We start from the raw sequence: 18,908 nt of genomic DNA on the forward strand, positions 1-18,908 counted from the left end.
ACATTTTGGAAGTAGAACAGTACTTGAAAAAAGGGGGAGGGGCAAGATTATGACTTAAAAAGAAACATTTAGATTTTTAAGTCGGAATTTACAGAATGCAATTTAAGTTTTTACCACTTTTTTCTTTAATATAAAAGAAATAGTAATTGGAAAAATTTATTTTTTAGTTTATTTTTAAAATAAAATATTTTTTTAAACTATAAAATGAACAATACAACTGAAAAATTATTGGTTTTAAAATGGAAATTGAAATAAAATATACTTGTTAAAATGTACTCAGTCTTTTAGAATGGAAAAAAAATTGTAAAAATTCTAAAAATTTAAAAGCCAATATTTAATATTTTCTCCTTTTTTTAAAATGACATTTTTTAAATCTAAAAAAAATATATTTGTTGAAATATATCTAATGCCTTTCTTAAAGAAACAAATTATTATTTTTTTTATTATTTAATGTTCCCCTTTTTTCAAAACATATTGAAATTAAAAATGTTTTAAAAATCTAGAAAAGCAAAATGTCTAAAATATGATAAAATATTTGTTTTGTTTATTTGGAAAAAAAAAGAAAATCAGTTCAATAAATGAGTTCATCGTTAGCATGCTAGCAACTAGCGCCATCAAAGAAATGATCCCTCATCATGGATTGGACGTTTAGCCCGGAGGAGCGGATCCCTCGCCCGCCTCGGGGGGGGGTTGAGGAGGCGGATTATCCCGCTCAGACGGGAGCCGCCGCCTCCCCTCCCTTCCTCTCCCCTCCCCCGCCATTTTTTTTATAGGTCTGTTTGATAATAAAGAGTGGTGGTGGTGCCTTGTTGGAATGCTGCCGCAGGAATTCACTATTAAAGCGCCTTGTGCGTTAACAACAAAAATACACTTACTTTTACCCCCAAATTCCATCTCCCATATCCATGGTTTTAATAGGGAGTAAAAATGCACACACAAAAAAATGCTGGACTCGCCCATGTTATTTTGTGAGCATTTTTTACAGTGTTGCCTCTATTTACCAAATGAAGATACAAAATATTCAATTGAAAACAGCATTTAATGTACGTTGAATTATCGTCAATTGTTCCACCATCTTTAATCTTCGCACTATAAAAGCTTAAAAAAGTGATTTGACCAATTTTGACTCAAATATTGTATTTTCTCGCATATTAGCTGTGCCCTTAAAATGGCTGAATTTGACAATTTCTCGCATTGACCATTTTCACCCCCATATTCATGGTTTAAATTAGTACTAATGAACAAAAATACCACAAAAGATACAAAAACTTACCAAAAAATGACTAAAAAAATTACTAAAAATGTTGGACTCGCCCATGTTATTGTTATGAGCATTTTTTACAGTGTTCTCTCTACTTATGAAATGAATGACTTCCTGCAAATCCAAGATACAAAATATTCAATAGAAAACAGCATTTTAACATAAAATGGTTAAATTATATATTTTTTGGCAACAAATACGGTCAATATGCGAGAAAATATGGTACATTTGAATTCTGAACATATCCACATTTCCTGCTCTTCCCGCCTATTTTCTCCCCTAAAAACGCTACGAACACCACCGCCATTTTCTCATTAGCGCCAATTATTTTTTCCCACGAAAGCCTGGAGTGTCGTTCGGCGCTCCCCCTCCCCCGCCGAGAATTCACCTCGACGCTCACCTGAACGTCTCGCTAGCATCGTCTGACACGCGTGGCGCACACTCAGACGTATCAACTCCGACGAGAGTCAAGTCAAGTGAAAAGAAGAAAAAAAACGTGTCCCCGGGCGGGATATATGTGCCAAAAAGAACCAGATAAAAGTGGAAAATCGACAACGACACCGAGACGCGGAGGGGAATGACGAAAGGAAAAAAGTCTGTCAGTGCTTTCTGTCGCCCCTACCAAGATGGCCTCCTGGAAGCAATGCTTTAAAAATGAGAAAATATTCAATTCTTCACTCTTCAAAGGGCTCCAGCGTCTACTAATCAAATCAAGGCAAAAACATGAATTGTGTTTCACTGCCTCTACCAAGATGGCGGATGCCAAATTAGATTGTATTTCATTTGTGGCCAATCTTCAAAAGAATTGGACGTCTACTCATGTAGTGATGAACTCCTTTCAATTCAAGGCAAAAACTTGAAAATAACATTCAACTGCCTCTTCCAAGATGGTCACCACGACGCTATAGTTAATTCAAAAAAAGAGATTGTCTTCACACTTCAAATGGCTTGGACATCTACTAATGTGGTGGTGAAATAATTCTAACACAAGGCAAAAACATGAAAATAATGTTCAACTGCCACTACCAAGATGGCCGCCATGTGGCTATGTTAATATATATTGTACTTTTTTCATTTGCTGCCGATCTTCACTCTTCAAAAGGGCTTTGACATCTACTAGTCATTTCACGGCAGAAACGTGAAAATAACATTCAACTGCCCCTACCAAGATGGCCGCCACCCCTATTTAAAATATACCAATTTTTAAATGGACATGTCCCGCCGTCAGCGTCTTTTTATGCAATTTCTCCAAGGTTGACAGGAAATAAAAGGAGCGACCAGTCTCGGGAGGGGTCCACGTCCGATTAGCGTGACGGCGTGACAAACGCAGACGTGTGATTGGCACCCGGGTGAGCGCCGAGCGGGGGATTTCCCGGCCCGGGGCGGCGCCCCCGCCGTGACCCCGCACGACGCCGGTCACGGACGGGTCACGGGCGGGGGGAGGGGACCAGACGCCGGGGCGGGAAAAGCGGACTCAAGTCTGCCGGCGGTCGCCACGGTAACAGCGGGGATGACACATGACTGACTGACCGAAGGAGGATGACCAATAGGCGTCGGGGGAGGGGCTAAGCGGGTAAAGTAGGTCACGGTAATTCGAGAAGGGGTCAATCAAAGTTTTTCTATATGTGGTCCAACAAACGTTTGTGGATGCCATAGGTCACTTCCTGGTTTATTTGGTGACTTCCTGTAAATTCTGGGGCTCATGGGATCACTTCCTGGTGATTTTGGGTTACTTCCCGAAAATTTTGGGTCACTTCCTGGTCATTTTTGATCACTTCCATCTTGGGTCACTTCCTGGACCTTTTGGGTCACTTCCTGTACGTTTGGGGTAATTCATGTACATTTTGGGTCACTTCCTGTACGTTTGGGGTAATTCATGTACATTTTGGGTCACTTCCTGGTCATTTTTGATCACTTCCTGGTCATTTTGGGTCACTTCCTGGACCTCTTGGGTCACTTCCTGGTGGTTTTGGGTCACTTCCAGGACCTTTTGGGTCACTTCCTGGACCTCTTGGGTCACTTCCTGGACCTCTTGGGTCACTTCCTGGACCTCTTGGGTCACTTCCTGGACATTTTGTGTCACTTAATCTTTACCACTACTATACTTTCTATTTTGCCCCACTTCCTGTTCCGATGCGGGTCACTGTGAATTCCGTCCGGTCCGGTGTGGATGGCCACTCACCCGTCTTAAAGATCTCGTATCGCAGGGAGAATCCGGCCCCCTGGTGGGCGTAATCCGACACGAAGCGTATCTGGAGGGAAGGCCCCGACGAGATGATGGGCGCCGGGGCGATGTTGCTGCAGTGGCGACCCAAAACGTCGGCATTTTCAGAAGTGCCGTCCCGGATCTCGATGAAGTCGTATCTGATTTAGAAAAGAGAAGAAAAAGAAGATGTTAGAGTTATTTTTGCAAGTATCTACTTTTCAAGAAGTAGTTTGCAGCCACCGGTTGCCCCAACCAAGATGGCCGCCAGCAAGAAGGCAGAGACGAAAGATGGAGGCTCCCGAGTTACTTACTGGTGATTTGTGGCTTTTTAAAATGTATTTATGACTATTTTAGATCACTTTCTGTCACGTATGGGTCACTTCCTCCCAATTTGGGGAACGCTTAGGTCACTTCCTGCCAATTTGGGGCACGTATGGTCATTTCCCGCTGACTCGGGCATGTATGGGTCACTTCCTGTCGATTTAGGGTATGTACGGGTCACTTCCTGCCAATTTGGAGCACTTAAGGGTCATTTCTCGCTGATTTGGGGCAATAAAAGGTTACTTCCTGCTGATTTGGGGCATTAAAAGGTCACTTCCTGTTGATTTCAAAACTCATTTTTCCCCGAGAGTTACTTCCTGTGGATTTGGGGTCATTTTTTCACATCTTGCTATTGATTTTTGCCATTTCTGGATGGTTTCCGCTCACTTTCTCTTAATTTGGTGGCATTTCCATCAAAAACGTCGATTTTGGACTGTTTAATAGGGGTTCCTTGTTTTTACGCGTCGTAACCTCACGGTTGTGGGGTCCGTTTGGACGGTGGCGAATTGGCTAGCTGCTTAGTTTTGGGCGATATTGAAAATGTCAGGCGTTCCGCTTCTGCTGGGATTTGGCATCCCATCTTGTTAATATTTCAAAAGCACTTATGCTTTATTAGAGGGGCGAGCCAAGGCTTCTACACTTCCCACTCCCCTTATTTATTAACTCCCCCTTGTGAAATGCAGAACCACACAAAAAAGTAGCACTGCTTTGCGATTGTTAGGCGATGAAATCACTTCCTGTTGATTTTCGATTACTTTGGACTGATTTTGGGGCATTATCGGCTAGCTTCCTGTTGATTTTCAGTTACTTTATTCATTTGGGGAATTTTTGGTCACTTCCTATTGATTTTGGGGAATTTTATGGTCACTTCCTGTTAAATTGCCTATTTTCAGTTTATTTAAGAGCATTATCAGGTCACTTGGTATACATTTTGGGTTACTTCCTGAACATTCTCGGGTTTTCGGCATTTCTCAGTTACTTCCTGTTGACTTTGGGACCTTTCCAGGTTGCTGTTGATTCAAATTCAATACATTGGGACCAGAAGGACAATTCATAGCCATTCCTCCCCGTTTGAATGAAATAGTGTTCGGAATGACCCCGTTATCAATTTAATCAAGCTTTTCCCTCGGTAACATGACCATTTTTAAACTTTGTCCGACTTTCGCCGTTAATAAAAGTGGGTCAACGTCTATTAAAAAAGAGCAAAATCGACTCTGTGTGCGAACGAACAGTCAACCGCTTGTTATCATCACATGACACGATATACGGAAGCAAGATTACAATCTTATTAGTTACAGTTGCGCCAAATTAACTGTTTCCCGTAACTTATTTTCTTTTCTGTAAACACTGTGTGCGTGATATTAGCAACGTGACTTCGCGACAGACGTAAAGCAATTAGTTCAGTCGTAAATGCAGCCCGCTGCTTAGTTTTTATTGCCCTGAAGCCAAACGATAAAAATATCATTTAATGTCTGACTGGTAAATGTAAACCTTGTCTAACCTTACAAAGATGTTTATTGGTCATAAACATACCGTGTAACTAAACCTCGGGCATAAAAAACAAGAATATACGTGTATATTACACACTACGCAGCGTTAGCATTGAAGCTAAAGGCGAAATACATTGTATAGTTGTACTAACCTTTTTGGTTTGTTTTCTTCAAAATTAAACCGTCAAGGATGAAAGATGATACTTTGAATATGATAAGTTAGTCGTTGACTTATTTGTAAACGGTGGGGGAAATAGTAAAAAAGTACTACGGACAATACATGGGGAGGAAAGAAAAGTGTACTTTTTGGAGCGACCGTAATTTTGGTGTTTCGCGCCCAAAAGCGTACGTACTTCCGGCCAAGCCTTCAAAATAAACCTCGTCATATGCTCAACATAAACCGTTTGTCTTACAGTATGGTGTTTAAATGACAACTATTTTGAAATTGTAGTTTCAAATAAGGAAATTGAGCACTTTGTTGATGACGCCATTTTAGATGAAATCAACGTTTTTGAATGGGCTTGAATTGGCAGGGAACCAAAATGGTGTCTGGTTTCTCACCCATTCAATACAATAACAAGCTTTCTAATGACGTTATGCTTTATATTTTTAAAACAACAACTTTCTATTGAAGAATAAAAAATATTATAATTACATAAGCGTATTCTTCAACTCTTTCTCTGCCTTTGACGACTTTAACCGTCCAAAGCGAGAAGTTACGCTGATCTAAACGTGAGCACTTTGTCGATGACGCCATTTTGGATCAAATCAGCGTTTTTGAATGGGCTCGAATCGGTAACGAACCAAAATGGCACCCAGTTTCTCACCCATTTATATTCTTCAATACATACAAGCTTTTAAATGACGTTTTGCTATTTATTTGTTTAAAACAACAACTTTTATTGAAGAATAAACCATATTATTATTATATCAACATATTTTTCAACTCTTTCTCTGCCTTTGACGGCTTTAACAGTCAAAACGTGAAGTTACGATGATATAAACGAGCAATGCACACTCGATATAATATCATAGATATCATATAATAGTGCCGTTTCGAAGCGCAAAACATGGACGACGTTGGCGGCCCAATTTGCCGCGAATAAAAGGCCCGTGAAGAGCCTAATTAGCTTTTAATTGATTTTCAAGTGGGTCTCTGTAGCCCGCCGCCCCTCCTCCTCCTCCCGTCGTTGCGCCGCCGCGGATTAGCGTTAGCGCGCTAGAGCGTCTTCCTCAGATGTGATTATCGAGCGGCGCGCTTAGCCTCTGATGAATTCATGCATGAGCGTTTGACGCGCACTTCAACGCATTCCAGGACCCCCTTTCGCTAAAATCCCATCGCTCTCATAAGCCCCGCCTCCTGAACAGATGGCTAGCCAATGGCATGGCACTATAAGACAAAGAAACGATCGCTCACAGCTAGCTATAACACAATTTTGAGTGGTAAATTAGCCTAGCAAGCATGTTTTTTTAGGTTTTGGGGGAAAGCGGAGTACCCAGAGAACACCCACGCAACCCACGATGAGGCCCCGCCCCCGGAATTGAACGCTCGACCCAAAAACAGTGAGCCAGACATGCTAACCAAAAAAAATGAAAATATTTTTCTAAAATAAAGATGTTACCATTTTTTTTATTCATATTTTGAACCTCATGAGTCGCGGGGGTGCTGAAGCTAATCTGCTAATCTAAGCTATCTACAGGCACCAGGCAGGAGACACTATAAATGGGTAGCCAGCCAATCACACGGTAAAAGGACAAAAAAAGGGCGACCAATCATAGCTAGATTTAATTAAAAGCGATCAATTAGCTTAGCATTAGCATGAATTTTTTTTGGGACCCCGAGAAAACTCACTACCCTAACATTAAAAGGAAATCAACCCAATTGTACAGGAAGTTACCCAGAACTACCCTAAATACAACAGGAAATGAACTAAAATGTACAGGAAGTGACCTCATAATGTCCCCAAACCATCAGAAAGTGAGCCAAAATCAAGAGGAAGTGACCAAATCAACAGGAAATGATCCCAAATGAACAGGAAGTTACCCAAGAATGTGTTAAAATGAAAAAAATCCCCAAATATATGCCAACTGACGACAAAAAAAAACAAATTCTTTTCATTTGACACGACTAAACTGTCAACGCCCCCATTTTCTTCCCATTGGCTCGAGGCGTCCAATCAAATTTGGACTGGGAGGGTCGGCAGGAAGTGAACAAATCGCCCTCAGCCTCCCACTTCAAACAAATTTGACATCAGCATGTGAATAACTCATTTAAAGTCAAGGAAGAAGCATGAAAATGACTAAATCTTGGCCTCCGGGCGGCCATCTTGGTAGGGGCAACATTCAATAGTGACCTTTTTCTTGTCCATTATGTAAAATCTGGGCTACTTCAACTTTGAGTTGGATCAATTTTGCGCTAGTCGGAGTTTAACTTGCACGCCGGCGGACATGTTTAGCGCCCACGCTAGCGCGCTAACACCTCCCGAGGGACGGCAATCGCGTGGGTGTGCGGCGGTAGAGGGCGGGCGAGAATGACTCCGTTTGTCCGTCCGTTCGAGCCTCAGGCTAACGCGAGGATTGCAAAAAAAACCTGTCAAATTCTCTCTAAAAAGTCAAAAAAAGGACAATGTTGCCATGCTACTTTTTCGAATGCAAAAACACGTTTGTTTATCAACTTTTTTTAAAGATTTTAACCACCAATGATGGCGCTAGATGTCCAATTTAGTGCGTCGGATTGGAAAGTTCACAAGAAGAATGGAAATATCTTTACGGGCCTGAAGGCGGCCATCTTGGGAGGGGCAACTTGCCATTAAAATCAATTAAAAATCATTTTATTTATGAAACATTTTTTGAATGATTTAATCAATGTTGACGCCTCCTTTTTTACTCATTTAATCATTTTCTATTAAACATTTGCACAAAAAATATAAATTAATTCAAATTAAACAAGATCAATATTTGCTAGACAGGAAGTGACCTCAGAATGTACCAGAAGTGACCCAAATCCAGCAGGAAGTGACTTAAAAACACCGCCAAACCATCATGAGCTAGCATAACTCGGGCTAATGTTGCATGTCAGCCATGTTTGTTAATCCTCATGAGGTTTGCGGGGGGTGCTACAGCTGACAACCCAAATTTGACGCAGGAAACGGTGAAACAAAATATCATTCACCCACATATATAGACTGAGTTTAGTGCGTACATTTAGCTTAGCATGCAAGTTTTGGGGATTCAATCCTCGATTTCATAACTGCGAGGCGCATATGCTAACCACACCGCATTAGGAGTCCCGAATTTTGTTGGTTCTCAATCTTTTTTTGGTCCCGGAAAGTCCAGGCTAGCCCGTTAGCATTGCCGTGTTGCTCTTACTTGCAATCCAGCCGCTCGATCTCAAAATGCGGGTTGAAGTTGAGCACGATCCGTTGCGAGGGCTCGGGCGCCGTGATCACCCACTGGCAGTTCTGGTGGGGCGGGTATTCCAGGGGGTACCCCGGGGAGGTGATGTAGCCCGCCTCGCTGGCGTCCAGGACGCCTCGACACGCCGGGGCTGTGCAAACACAAACAAACAAAGGCTTTAAGAGAGGAAGCTAGTGTTAGCATTAGCGAGAGAGTTAGCATTTAAAAGAGAAAGTTGAGAACTTGATTTGGCATTAAAGTAAGCGAGTGAGTTTGACAGAGTTGCTGTTAGCATTAGAAAGTTAGCATTGGAGAAAAAATTGAGTTAGCGTGACAGTGAGTTAGCATTAAAAAGGGTCAGAGATGATTGGAGTTTGAGCTCGGGAAAGCTAACGTTTGCATTAGCAATACAGTTAGCGTGATAGAGAAAACTCGATTTAGCAATAGCATTAAAGAATGTCAGAGGCAATAGGAGCAGGAGGGAGTTACATAGAGTTTAAGCTAGCGAAAGCTAGTGTTAGCATTAGCGATAGAGTTGGCAATAGGAAAACACGATGTAGTGTTAGCATGCATTAGCATTAAAGAGGGTCAGAGATGATTGGAGTAAGAAGGAGTAAGTTTGAGCTTGGGAAAGCTAGTGTTAGCATTAGTGAGGGAGTTAGCGATAGAGTAGAAAAAAAACTAGATTTAGTGTTAGCGTGCATTAGCATTAAATTTCCATTTTGGAGAAAATTGGGGGGGGGGAGGGGCTGGTGAATACTGTGAACCTGGGACGCGATGAGGCCGCCATTTTGGGGAAAATTGGGGAAGCCTTTACATTTCGAATATTGTGAAACCGCGACGCTGTGGAGGACGCCATTTTGGGTAAAGCCTTTACATGGCGAATACTTGAAACTGCAATGCTACGGAAACCGCCATTTTGGAGAAAATCGAGAAAAAAAAACATTGCGTGAATAATGTGAAACTGTGATGCGACGGAGGCCGCCATTTTGGAGAAAAATGGAGAAAATCGAGAAAAAACATTGCTTGGTGAATACTGTGAAACTGTGATGCCACGGGGGCCGCCATTTTGGAGAAAATTGGGAAAAGCCTTTACATTACGAATACTGTGAAACTGCCACTCAACGGATGACGCCATTTTGGAGAAAATTGGGTAAAACCTTTGCGCGGTGACTAAAACTCACTTTCCTACGCCGGGCCTTCCACGCCCGCCCGCCCGCCCGCCCTCGCTATCATCGCCACGTTCCCCCCGGGGTGCTTTCTCCGACGCTAATCGTCGACGCTAATCGTCGGCGCTAATCGTTAGCAACGCGATCGGCAAACATTAGCACACATTCTCCGATCCTATCGCGCTCTCTTGGGAACAATCGCGGGGCAGGCGCAGACAGGAAGTGACACGCAGACGGGCTGTCTAGCGGGGCGGGGCTTCCCCAAGGGAGGAGGCGCTCAGCTTTGCCGCTTTGCTCCGCCCATTTTGAAAAAACGGCAGTTTTTTCTTGAAACGCACTAAAATGATCATTCGGTGCCACTTTCCCACTACAAATGGATTGGACATTTATGAGTAAAGTACATTTACTTGACTGCTTAACTCATTTTTGCCAAAGGTGGCGCTAGACGTCCAAACTTTTTGGAGTGGGAGGGATGGCAAAGAAAAAATAAACAAAAAATTGCTACCAAATTGCCACCAAAAATGGATTGGACATTTACGGGGAAACTAGTTATACTCGAGTGCTAAACTCATTTTGGCCAAAGGTGGCGCTAGATGTCCAAACTTTTTGAAGATGGAGGGTTTGCAACAAAAAAAATAAACAAAATTTGCTGCCAACTTCCCACTCCGAATAGATTGGACATTTACATGTAAGCTAATTATACTCGACTGCTTAACACATTTTTACCAAAGGTGGCGCTAGACGTCCAAACTATATGGAGTGGGAGGGATGGCAACAAAAAAAATAAACAAAAATGTGCTGCCAACTTCCAACTACAAATAGATTGGACGTCAACTACTACAGTAATTATTTGACAGCTTAACTAATTTTAGCCAAAGGTGGCGCTAGACGTCCAAACTTTTAGGAGTGGGAGGGATGACAACGAAAAAATTCACTAAAATTTGATGCCAAATTCCCACTAAAAATGGATTGGACATGTAATAGTATACAGTAGTTACTCAACCTGTTAACTCATTTTAGCCAAAGGTGGCGCTAGACGTCCAATTTATTTGGAGTGGGAGGCATGGCAACGGAAAACTAGACACAAATTCACTGCCAACTTCCACAAAAAAATGGATTGGACATTTACAAGTAAATTAATTATACTTGACTGCTTAACTCATTTTTACCAAAGGTGGCGCTAGATGTCCAAACTTTTTGGAGTGGGAGGGATATGGCAACTAAAAAATAAACAAACATTCGATGCCAAACTCCCACAAAAAATGGATTGGACATTTACAAGTAAACTAATTATACTTGACTGTTCAACTCATTTTAGCCAAAGGTGGCGCTAGACGTCTAAACTTTTTGGAGCGGGAGGGATGGCAAGAAAAAAATAAACTACAATTTGATGCCAAACTCCCACAAAAAATGGATTGGACATTTATAAGTAAAATAATTATACTTGACTGTTCAACTGATTTTAGCCAAAGGTGGCGCTAGACGTCCAAACTTTTTGGAGTGGGAGACATGGCAACAAAAAAGTAAACAAAAAATTCTGCCAAATTCCCACTAAAAAATGGATTGGACATCTACCAGTACAGTAATTACTCGACTTTTCAACTCATTTCAGCCAAAGGTGGCGCTAGACGTCCAAACTTTTTGGAGCGGGAGGCATGGCAACATAAAAATAAACCAAAAATAGCTGCCCATTTCCCATTCCAAATGGATTGGACGCCTGCTATTACAGTAGTTGAGTGGCAGTGAGTGTCAAATGTTGCTGTTTATGTCATAAAAATGTGGTAAAAAACTTCAAAAAGCGGCCAATCTGGTTTCTTTTAACTGGAAATGACTTTTCTTCTTCCTTTTCAATCTCCTCCAAAAGTTAATTGGACACACATTTTTTTACTTTTAACCATGGCGTCAGAAGTTGAGAAAGACGCATGTCCCCGTCGTCCACGGGGAAACTGGAACAAAAAGTCCAAACTTTTCTTGAAAATGTAAACCGATAAATCTAAAATAATGAAAAGTAGCAACAACAAAAAAAATCAGATTTTTTTTTATCCACGCTCTAATAGAAGTGTAAAAAATTCAAAGCCAATGATTGTTGCCGGGCAGAATACATCGGACGTCTAATGCTGTCAATAGCAAACAATCAATTGAAAAAAAAAATTAAAAGTGCATATAAAAAAAGGTTTTTTCCTCATACGATTCTGATCCTCTATTTATTATATGAAAGTGGAAGGATATCAAATCAAATAAATTACTGGTTGCCAACCCTCCCAATCAAAATAGATTGGACATCTATTACCGTCAATGGCGAAAAATTTAATAATATTTAAAAAAAAAAAATTGCATTTGATTTGGATCATTTATTTGTAAAATGGAAAGGATTTCCAATAAAAAAGTTGCTGACTGCCAACCCTCCCAATCAAAACAAATTGGATATCTATAGCCATCAATGGCAAAATGAATTGAAACTTACTTTTTTTTTAAAATACATACTATTCTGATGGTCTATTTATCAAATAGAAGTGGAAGGATATAAAACCAAAAAAATTGCTAAATGCCAACCCTCCCAATCAAAACAATTTGGACGTTTATTGCCGTCAATGGCAAAAAATAAATTGAAATTTTTCTTTAAAAATATTTTTTTGCATATGATTCTGATCCTCAATTAATCAAACAAAAGTGGAATGATTTCAAACTGAAAATTTGCTAAATGCCAACCCTCCCAATCAAAACAAATTGGACGTCTACCACTATCAAAGGCATCGAATTACTTCATAAATTTATATATTTTTATATTTTTTCCTCAATTCAAAAAAAATATTCACATCATTTAATTTATTTCTAAAACATTTGATTATTTGACATTTCCCATAAAAACGTTTGCCATCAAGCAAGGTGGTCTCTAGATCCAAAATGGCGCCCTCACAAGAGCAGTGGCAGGCACGGGGATCCAGACGTCTCCGCCTTTATCTGCATTATCAGTAAAAATGTGCATATGTCTGCATGGGGTGCCGCTTTCTTATCTGGCAACGTGCATGTGTGTGTGCGTGTGTGTGTGCGTGTGCGTGTGGGGGTGTCGGAGAGGAGCCTGATAAGTCTTCCCAACGCTCCTCACCTTAATTAAAAAGCGCTATCACCCAGAGTGAGGGAGGGAGGGAGGGAGGCAGGGATGGAACCAGAGGGCGCCGTAGCAGCGCTTCCTTCATCTGAATGTGGCGGCCGCCGCGGCGGCGTTGGCTAGCCGCTAAAAATGACGTTTGGACTTGGCGCCATTTTCACTTGGCGTCACAAACTTTATCTTTGTTCAAGTTAAAATAAGTGATTTATTGACTTGGATGAGGTCATTTAACTAAACTTTCAAGAAATTGTCGTCATTTTAAGATTTGTTTTCCGTAAATATGGATTTGATCTAAAAATAAAATGAGGCCAAACGTAGTTTTGTAGTGATACAGACCTTATGCCGCTAAAGTCAAACCTGTCAATTTTTGAATCTTATCATCATATCATATCTTTATTGCTATACTTATTTAAGTATTTATTTCTGCATTTATTTGTGTATTTATTTATTTATATATTCTTTTATTTATATGTTCATTTATTTAGGATTTAGGATATATTCATTTATGTATTTATTTGTGCATTTATTTAGGAATTTATTCATTTATTTGTGTATTTATTTAGGAATTTATTCATTTATTTGTGTATTTATTTATATATATTTATTCTTTTATTTATGTATTTATTTATATATATTTATTCTTTTATTTATGTATTTATTTATATATATTTATTCTTTTATTTATGTATTTATTTATATATTCATTTATTTGTTTGTGTATTTATTTATGGATTTATTTGGGTATTTTTAGGTATTTATTTAGGTATTTATTCATATATTTATTCATATATTTATTTAAATATTTATTTATATATTTATTTACATATTTATTTATATATTTATTTAGATATTTATTTAGTTATTTATTTGGGTATTTATTTATAGATTTATGTTTAATTATATATTTTTTTTGGTATTTGTTTGTGTATTTATTTATGTACTTATTAATGAGGCTATTTACTTATGTCTCCAATATCAGTGCCTGTATTCTCACCCTCTTGCTACAGTGACAATAAAGTTATCCAATCTAATCTAATCTAATCTAATGAAAGAAAAGCCACCCAAAGGAGCACAATGGTCAGCCCCCCCTTTTTTTCTTCACTTTTCTTTCTTCTCTTCTAACAGGATAAACCAGCAGCAGCTAATCAGTTAAACGCCGGCTTGTGATTGGTCCTTCCGACGATCAATCGGGTAAACAGATGGTGCCCCGTGGGGGGAGGCGGCTTAAGGGGGCGGGGGGGTCAAACACCACCCGTGTGCGGTGTCGTGTATCACTAGATCACAAGGGGACGACGTGTTTGTGGTGTTAGTTAGAGCAAAGCGGAATACCCCGAACAAAATGCACGCCGGCCCAGGGGAAAACACGCAGGAACTTCTGGAGCCGGGTTCGAACCCTCGACCGCGGAACTGCGAGCCCAATGCACTAAACACTTTCCCACTTTTTACATACATTTCTATTCATTTCATACTGAAAATGGTTGCGGGGGTGCTTGACCTGGGATCGAACCCTCAACCTTGGAACTGCGAGCCCAACGTGTTAACCACATGTCCATTTATTCATTTTAATGACTTGATAAATCAACTTTTTAAATCTTTTTACTTTCTTTGCATACCTATATATTCGGATTGCGGGGGTGCTTGACCAGGGTTCGAACCCTCGACTTGGGAACTGCGAGCCCAACGCGCTAAACACGTGTTACACTTAATGTTCATAGCTAGGGATAATTCAAAGAGCTAAATTAGCTTAGCATGCACAGGGAGAACACACAAAAACAGGAAGTTTCAGACCTGGAATCAAACCCTCGACCATGGAACTGCAAGCCCAACGTGCTAAACACTTGTCGCACTTATTAATTAAAATAAAATATTTATCATATATATTTTAAAATATTTTTACTTTTTTCCCACATTTATTTCCTACTAAATAGGATCGCGGGGGTGCTTGACTTGGGTTCGAACCGTCGACCTGGGAACTACGAGCCCAATGCGCTAAACACTTGTCGCACTTATTAATTTTAATGAATTGATAAAATATGTATCATATATATTTTAAAATATTTTTACTTTTTTTTGCACATTTATTTCATACTAAGAAGGGTCGCGGGGGTGCTTGACTTGGAATCGAACCCTCGACCTTTGAATTACGAGGCCAACACACACTTAACGCTTATAGCAAGGGATAATTCAGAGTGCTAAATTAAAAACTTTGCTAAGTGACCCAATTTGAAACCAACTCCAAAAATGAGCCATACGGGGGTGCCGGAGCCGAGCATGGGAATGCTACACGCTAAGCTAAAATGCTAAAATCCCAGCTTGGACCAATTTCTACATCTTTTCGAACCCGGACTTTGCTTTGGTGTTGTTGTTTTTGTTTTTTTTCTTTCCGCTAACGACCTAGCACGCTTATGCACGCGGGGGTGTCGTCCCCCCTCCCCCAACAGTGGTCTAGCCCGTTCCTGCCAAGAGTTCCACATCTGGCTAGCATCAACGGCCAGTAAACACGGAGGCAGGCTAGCGAGTGGGCGGGGCTGGCAGCCAGTAAAACCACACCCACAAAAACAGCCAGAAGAGACAAATAGAGGCGCGGCGGCGGCGGCCATAAAAGCTAACGTTCGCTAACAATGGTGACTCACTTGCTAAGTAGCAACAAGACTTTTCAGAGTTTGGACTGAGGTGAAAAGTGAGGCTCGCGGGCCAAATGTGGTCCGCCACATGACAAACTGACAAAAAGTCCCTGAAAATCAACAGGAAATGACCTCAAATCTACAGGAAGTCACCTGGAAAAGCCCCAAAAATCAACAGGAAGCTCAAATGGACAATAAAGTCCCCCAAAATCAACAGGAAATGACCTCAAATCTACAGGAAGTGACATGTAGTCCTCTAAAATGACACGGAAGTGACCCAAAATGAACTTTGGCACCCGGAAAAAGCCCCAAAATCATCAGTTAGCGAAAAATCAACAAAAAAGTCCCTCAAAATCAACAGGAAATGATCTCAAACCAACAGGAAGTTGCCCGGAAAAGCACCAAAATCAACAGGAATCAACAAACAAACAAGAAAGTCCCACAAAATCAACAGGAAATTATCTCAAATCTACAGGAAGTGATGTGTAGTCCTCTCAAATGACAAGTGACCCAAAATGGCAGCCTTCTAATTCAGAAAAAACCTTAAAATACTCCAAAACCAACAGGAAGTCGCCCAGAAAAGCTCCAAAATCTGCCAATCAATCAAAAAAATGGACGTCCATCACCGTCAATGGCAGACAATAATTTTAAATTTCATTTTTAATATCAAAAGTCTTTCCAATGGTGGTCATTTTAAATAAAATTGATTCAAACCTTGTTTTCATAAACATCTTACATTCAAATTCAGTCAAATTTAATCAATAAAAGTATCATTTAATCAACAAATTATTGTTTTTTACAACTCTATAGTAATTTAAGTAAAAACAGAAGTAGTATAATACTAATAATACATAATTTATCTCCGTAAAATATGAAAACGCAGGGTTTTCCCCTAAAAAAATGGAATATACATGAAATTTTAATGAATATAAATTAATAATGAGCCGAGGGAATTTATGCTTAATTGATCTCCATTAAAAAAAAAGATATTTTGCTAACAACCGTTTAACTCATTGACAATAATAGATGTCCAAATCATTTAAAAAGGGAGGACTGAATGTCTAAACCATTGACGTCAATGGACGTCCAATCCAAATAGGCGATTTCTTTTTAATTATACAATAAAATTAAAGCTTATATTAACAAAAACATGACTTTCACTGCATTTTTACTGTTTTAAGAAGCATTTTCATTCAAAAATAGCAAAAATTTAATCAAAATAATGCAATTTCCCAATTAAAAACGTTCATTAATCTCCTTAAAATATGAAAAACAAACTCATCAACATCCACGGCCGTCCAAACTCGTTCAAAATCGCCAAAACTTTATTCGACATTGTCAACGCTAGATGTCCATTTAAATAAAATGACACTCCAGATAAGTTGGACGTCCAATAACGTCAATGGCAGCCAACAAATTCCCTCCCTTAATCCCCCAAGACATCCAATTCAAACCATATTATAAAATAAACAAGAAACGTTTATGTTTAATGACTAAAATAAACAGCATTTGTTAAACTATCATACTTGCGTCAATTAATCACGATACCAATAAAGTTTTCCATTCAAAAATCCGTCCGAACCCTCATTTTTTATATTTTTTTAATGACTAAAATGAAGTATTCATTGAATTATTGGGCCTCCGTCAATTAATCACAATACCAATAAAGCTTTCCCTTCAAAAAACAAGTCCAAATCCTCATTTTTTTTTAACCAATCGTCAACAAAAACAAACTTTTAAGACTAAAAACATGACCAAAGGCGGCCTGTCCATCAAAAAATTAAAATAAAATCAGCATCCACATAAATTGGACGTCCACCGCCGTCAATGGCAACTCCCTTACCGCCCAAAACATTAATTAAAACCACATTTGAAACAATTAATCATGTTTTTTTAATGTTAACGGACTAAAAACAAACCCAATTCGCTTGACCCTCCTATCAAATAATCATCCTTACGTCAATTAATCACGACATCAATAAAGTTTTTCCTTCAAAAAAAACAAGTCCAAATCCTCCTTTTTAAAAATTAAACCTTATTTTTTAATGTTTACTGCCTAAAAAACCATCCTCCTATCAAATTACCATGCCTATGTCAATTATTCACCATATTAAGATAGTTTTCCCTAAAAAAACAAGTCCAAATCCTCCTTTTTAATTATTAAACGTGATTTTTTTAATGTTTACTGCCTAAAAAAACTCAATCCGCTTGACCCTCCTATCAAATGATCATCCCTACATCAATAAAATTATCAATAAAGTTTTTACCTTCAAAAACCAAGTCCAAATCTTCCTTTTTATCTTAAATTAAACGTCATTTTTAAATATTTACTGACCAAAAAAACCCAATCCGCTTGACCTTCTATCAAATAATAACGCCTACGTCAATTAATCGCGACACCAATAAAGTTTCCATAAAAATAAACAAGTCCAAATCCCCCTTTTCCCCAAAAACAAACTTTTTAGACCAAAAACTTAACCGAAAACGTCCAAAAAACTCACCGTCTTGTCCCCCAATCCTCATGAAAACATGGCAAAACGTCCATAAAAATCCGATCCACGAGCGTCCCGAATCCATCTTCAATCGTCCCGGATCCCCCTTAGTCCACTATTTGTGGTTTTTGCCCCCCCTCCGGGTTGGGAGGTCAATCTTCCAAAATAAAATCCCCCAAACGATCGGCTACATGTCCCCCAAAAGCCATAAAAAACGAGGTCTCTAGTTTTCCCGCGGCCATTCACTCCGACCGGAAAGACCCTTTGGGTCCCGGTCCTGGTCTAGATGTTCCCCCGGTCCTTCTGGTCCTAGTCCTGGTCTTGGGAGTCCCGTTTTTTTGACGAAGATCCTCGGCAGCGGAGGTCCGGAATGAAGCCGAGTAACAGTTGGGAGTGAGTGAGAGAGAAAGACACTCGGTCGTCGCGCCTTGGCTGAGTGACTCTTCCTTGGCCACGCCCCCCGAAAATCTCATTGCTCAATAGAGGGGGAGAGAGAGCACAAGGGGCGGGGCTTAAGTACCTCCACTCAATCGGTACTATTAAAGTAAGACACTGGAATGGAGGAATAGAGTACAAAAATGTCAAAATAAATCATAAAAATGAGTTTATTGGATTATGAATTAATTTTAGGATTGTTTTTCAAGACATTTTGACGCAAATTAGGAGGAAATGTGCGGTATAATGATGATTTTAAGGGGTAATGTGACCTTTTTTTAAAAGATTTTTTGTTTTTTGGATATAATTATGGTCTGTATTCACATAGAAAGTACTTTGGGCTATATTTAGAAAAATATGACTTTAAAAAACATAATTTGACAATATTTCCCCCTCCACATATGA

The 18,908-nt window shown here is 39.6% G+C and overlaps 1 protein-coding gene across 5 annotated transcripts in view; it reads right to left on the bottom strand.

Annotated features, from left to right (window-relative positions):
* Positions 1-18,486, bottom strand: part of nrp2a (neuropilin 2a) — a 41,701-nt gene extending 23,215 nt beyond the window's left edge. For 3 of the 5 annotated variants that reach the window (XM_077720567.1, XM_077720564.1, XM_077720555.1), the window contains exons 1-3: positions 18,078-18,485; positions 8,648-8,825; positions 3,444-3,625 (exon numbers count right to left, since the gene is read on the bottom strand). In XM_077720567.1, the coding sequence (XP_077576693.1) occupies positions 3,444-3,625; positions 8,648-8,825; positions 18,078-18,153 (436 nt within the window). In that variant the 5' untranslated portion in view covers positions 18,154-18,485. Of the gene's footprint in view, positions 1-3,443; positions 3,626-5,430; positions 5,600-8,647; positions 8,826-18,077 lie in introns of those variants that run through there. The other 2 variants (XM_077720575.1, XM_077720585.1) reach the window with 2 other exon arrangements.
* Positions 18,487-18,908: the final 422 nt, after the last annotated feature.

This window comes from Stigmatopora nigra, chromosome 1 (genome assembly GCF_051989575.1).
Source record: "Stigmatopora nigra isolate UIUO_SnigA chromosome 1, RoL_Snig_1.1, whole genome shotgun sequence".
NCBI classification, from domain to species: Eukaryota; Metazoa; Chordata; class Actinopteri; order Syngnathiformes; family Syngnathidae; genus Stigmatopora; species Stigmatopora nigra.